General features: G+C 43.4%; 1 protein-coding gene across 1 annotated transcript in view; it reads left to right on the top strand.

Annotated features, from left to right (window-relative positions):
* The window catches only part of LOC125042471 (transcription elongation factor SPT5-like), a 6,405-nt gene that overhangs the window by 1,205 nt on the left and 200 nt on the right, over positions 1–5,000 (top strand). The window contains exons 3-5 of the mRNA XM_047638109.1: positions 1,496–1,596; positions 4,045–4,503; positions 4,658–5,000. The exon at positions 4,658–5,000 is cut by the window's right edge and continues 200 nt beyond it. Coding sequence (XP_047494065.1) covers positions 1,496–1,596; positions 4,045–4,503; positions 4,658–5,000 — 903 coding nt within the window. The remainder of the gene's footprint in view (positions 1–1,495; positions 1,597–4,044; positions 4,504–4,657) is intronic.

Below are 5,000 nucleotides of genomic sequence, written 5' to 3'. Positions count from 1 at the left end.
ATAGTAATTATTAGCATAATGGCGATGCGAAACGATAAAGTAACAAGACTTCCCACTCTCAAATCCCCCTCGATTTCCTCGCACGATCTAGACCCATGCAACGCTCTACACCAGCTGATACATGCATTTTGCCAACACAATATGTTAGGTGTAAAAACTTGACCGAGTGGTTGTGCCATTCCCTGCCTCGTTACAGTGGCACCCTCCGGAACACCGCTGCGTGTGTTTGAGTATGGTGAATATAGGTGTATATGTTCATGTACAATCATTCGTATAGTTGCATAAAAGCATCTTCAGAAAGAGAGATAGATAGATAGAGATAGATAGATAGATAGATAGATAGATAGAGAGAGAGAGAGAGATATATATATATATATATATATATATATATATATATATATATAGAGAGAGAGAGAGAGAGAGAGAGAGAGAGAGAGGAGACAGAGATAAAGAGAGAAAGAGAGAGAGAGAAAGAAGGAGAGAGAGAAGAGAGAAAGAAAAGAGAAAGAGAGAGGGCGAGAGAGAAGAGAAAGAAAGAAAACAGAAAGAGAGAAGAGAAAGAGAGAAAAGAGAAATAGAGAGGAAGAGAGAGAAAGAGAGAGAAGAGAAATAGAGAGGAAGAGAGAGAAAGAGAGAGGGCGAGAGAGAAGAGAAAGAGAGAAAACAGAAAGAGAGAAGAGAAAGAGAGAAAAGAGAAATAGAGGGGAAGAGAGAGAAAGAGAGAGAAGAGAAATAGAGAGGAAGAGAGAGAAAGAGAGAGAAGAGAGAGAAAAGAGAGAGAGAGAGAGAGAGAGAGAGAGAGAGAGAGAGAGAGGGAGAGAGAGAGAGAGAGAGAGAGAGAGAGAGAGAGAGAGAGAGAGAAGAGAGAAGAGAGAAAGAGGGAGAGAGAGAAAGAGGGAAAGAGAGAAGAGAGAAGAGAGAGAGAGAGAAAAGAGAAAGAGAGAAGAGAAAGGAAAGAGGAAGAGAGAAGAGAAGAGAGAGAGAGAAGAGAGAGAGAGAGAAAAGAGAAAGAGAGAAGAGAGAGAGGAGAGAGAGAGAGAGAGAGAGAGAGAGAGAAAGGTGGGAATACAAACAGAGAGAGAGAAAGGAGGAGACAGAAACGGAGAGAGAGAGGAGTAGGAAACCAAGAGAGAGAGAGAGAGAGAGAGAGAGAGAGAGAGAGAGAGAGAGAGAGAGAGAGAGAGAGAGAGAGAAGGAAACAAACAGGGAGAGAGAAAGTATCATCGCCACTTTAACACCTTGTTTCCCCGAGATGATTCATTTGAATCTCCCGAACGTTTTCCACGCACTCTATAATTCCACACACGAACACACACACACACACACACACACACATACGCAAGACACAAAACTCGCTCTCAGTAAAAAAAAAAAAAAAAAAGATACACACACACACCCGCGCGCACACACACACACACGTACACACACGCCCCAGCATCAACCTCAGCATCCCCAAGTCAAGCCAGAGGAAACGTGAACAAGATCGTCTGTACAGAAGTGGACTGGCAGGTCGACTTGCGCGCAGGTATAAAAGGACGGACTCGGCCCCTGCAACGCATTCACTGCCGGATCCTCTCAAGAGAAGCATCTAAGAAGGTAAATCTCCCGCGACATGGATGATAACAGTGGACTGGGCAAGACGATATAGGGTCAACAATCGCCATTATCATATATATATATATATATATATATATATATATATATATATATATACATATACATACATATATATACATATATATATATATATATATATATATATATATATATATATATATATATATATATATATATATACACTTGACGCTAGACACGTACGACTAATTATCATGATAGAAAAGGGGAGGGGTAATTACCAGAGGTCAAATGCCGGTGACCTGGATTCAAGAGGCTCAAGATGGTAAGCTTTGGATGATCGCCCTCGCGGATTATTATCTCGTGATCTGATTAAGTACTAAAGACCTCCTACATATAATTAGTGCATGAAGTCTTCCCGATATTGTAGTCTAACGATAAGAGTATTAAGTAATATACAAGGAGCGTGAATTTCAATGAAAAAAACACGAAAAACACGAATAACAATTGTAAATGCTAATGACAGAGAAAAATAATGTCTGCGAAAAAGTAGATAAAGTCACTTTCGATTAATGCCATTCAAGTTCATTACAATTCCATCTGCAGTTGTCAGATACATCCGGCCTCTTCTCTTCTCTTCTTTCTCCTTCTTTATCATTATCTCTCTCCTTTCCTTTCTCTCTCTCTCTCTCTCTCTCTCTCTCTCTCTCTCTCTCTCTCTCTCTCTATCTATCTATCTATCTATCTATCTATCTATCTCTTTTTCTTTATTTCTCCCTCTCTTTCTGTCTCTCGTCTTTCTTCTTTACGCTTCATCTCTGTCCATCTTCTCATTCACTCTCCCAGCTCCCCTTTCCTGGTCCTCTCCGTCTCTCTCTCCACCCCCCCCTCTCTCTCTCTCTCTCTCCTCTCTCTCTCTCTCTCTCTCTCTCTCTCTCTCTCTCTCTCTCTCTCTCTCTCTCTCTCTCTCTCCCTCTCTTTCTCTCTCTCTCTCTCTCTCTCTCTCTCTCTCTCTCTCTCTCTCTCTCTCTCTCTCTCTCTTTCTCTCTCTCTCTCTATCTTTCTATCTGTCTGTCTATCTATCTATCTATATTTTTAGTCTCGCCCTTCTTCTTTTCTCTCTCTCTCTTTCTCTCTCTCTCTCTCTCTCTCTCTCTCTCTCTCTCTCTCTCTCTCTCTCTCTCTCTCTCTCTCTCTCTCTCTCTCTCTCTCTCTCCCCTCCTCTTTCTCCCTCTTTCTCTTTCTGGCAACAAACCAGTTCTCACGACGAACTAAAAATGGTTTAGGATTTTAAAGCGACCCAATGGGAACTAGTTATTATTAAAAAAGTCCGTTATTAAAGTTTATCAGAAACGAAAAATAAATGTATTGGATCATCATGATTAACGCATATTACAACTTTTACTTTGTTTATTAATTTGTCAAATATTTGGTCACTTTCTAAGTTTGTCTTGCATCTGAATGTATGATTTGCTATACGAAATATCTGTTCGTCTTAATCCACAAGTCTCAAGCAATACCTCACTCGCTGTTGAAATCATCTGTGATCCCGTTGCACCCTTACGTCACGAAATTCGCCCACTTCATAATCTTTCTATCACGTAATCACTCCCAATTTACGTCATACACATTTTACATCAACGCATTATTTTCATATAACCATCGATCAGTTACGAATGGCGAAACGAGTAGATGCATTAACGTTGTTTATTATTATTTTTGTGAATTGAGAATAAAATTTCTAAATATATTTAATTTATATTGGGGCTTCACCTCATTACGTCAAATGAAATGTCAAAAACGCTTTTTTTGCGAGGGAAAATTGTAAGAGTTACGGACTCAAATCAAGTTCTTTGAATTTGGGAATTTGAGTTCGACTTTCACTTCGACCTGTGAAGGTGTCCTTGATATATATATATTTTTCTTTTTTTTGAGATGTTTGTAAGTAGGCCGTGTTCGTTTTATGACCTGACTTGACTCATAATCCAATGCTAATTTATTTAAATGAATTTCTTTCTCGTGCGTGGATTTAGACGTCTATAAATTTCAACGAATCGCCTGTGAACTTGTAATACATACTGGACTGACAGTTGCTGATTTCTTTGTTAGACAGTTGGACAAATTTAGCCATCCAAGGTAATTTTTCCCCTCTTGTTCCACTTAACCTACATGGCGACCAAACCCGTTTAACCAGTATTTTCCTCTTGTTCTTTGCTACACTCGGAGGGAGGTTTAGATGCCACTTTTTATCCGTTCTTTTGCTACTATTGGATAGTGTTTCGATGTCGCTTTTTTTTTATCCCAGAGGTCCCTTCTAGATATAATCTCTGAATATCACTTAATTTGGATACCTTTTTAAAAATATCGTCTTTCCAGTCACGCGATGCATGCGACGCTTTTTGCCTTCCTTTGTTCTGTCTTTGTTCTTCGTTTGTTCTTCTCCTCACACTCCCGCCCTTCCCCCTCCAGATGGGCGTGTGTGGACGTGTCGTTGCCTTCCTGGCCTTGTTGGTCTTGGCCCACGCGGACTCGGATGCGGGCTACGCCTTCCCCACTCCTGGCGGGGGCGCAGGCTTCGGAAATGGGCTTGGAGCAGGAGCTGGATTCGGAGCTGGAGCTGGAGCCGGAGCTGGAGCTGGATTCGGAGCTGGAGCTGGAGCCGGAGCTGGATTCGGAGGTGGAGCCGGTGCTGGATTCGGAGGTGGAGCTGGAGCCGGTGCTGGATTCGGAGGTGGAGCCGGTGCTGGATTCGGAGGTGGAGCCGGAGCCGGAGCCGGAGCTGGATTTGGAGGTGGAGCTGGAGCTGGATTCGGAGGTGGAGCTGGAGCCGGTGCTGGATTCGGAGGAGGAGCTGGATTCGGACCTTCAGGACCTTCCTGCCCCTACGTGACTTCATACGTCACGGAACACCGCACCCGAGTGCAGGAGGTAAAGCTATTACACCTTTCATGAGAGAGAGGAGACACTATGCATGCAATCACTGCCTGCACATGTGTGACTTTGTGTGTCGAGAGCATTATCATTATTTTTTAAGGTACTTGTGCTAAATATCTTCGTGACTAATCTTTCTATTTCTGTCCAGGTCCCCTCTTACGAAACGGTCTACAAGGACGGCTACGACGTGCAGACCGTGCACGTTCCCGTCGTGAGCACCATCGTCCAAACGCAGAAGGAGACGAGGTACGTCCCCGAGTACGTCACCACAACCAGCTACGACAACATCATCGAGACCGTCCACGACCGCCAGACTGACTACGTGACCAACTTCGACTCGGTCACCATCACCAACGCCCAGTACGTGCCCAACACCGTCACCGTGACCTCCATCTCCACCGTCGTGTCTGTCCAGGTGCAGTACGCCACGGTGGTCGAGACCGAGTACGTGCAGCAGCCCCTCGTGCAGACGTCAACCAACTACAAGGTCC

The sequence above is a fragment of the Penaeus chinensis genome, chromosome 32 (assembly GCF_019202785.1).
Source record: "Penaeus chinensis breed Huanghai No. 1 chromosome 32, ASM1920278v2, whole genome shotgun sequence".
Taxonomy (NCBI): domain Eukaryota; kingdom Metazoa; phylum Arthropoda; class Malacostraca; order Decapoda; family Penaeidae; genus Penaeus; species Penaeus chinensis.
Note: the sequence above shows the minus strand (reverse complement) of the source record. Positions and strands in the feature narration are given on the sequence as shown.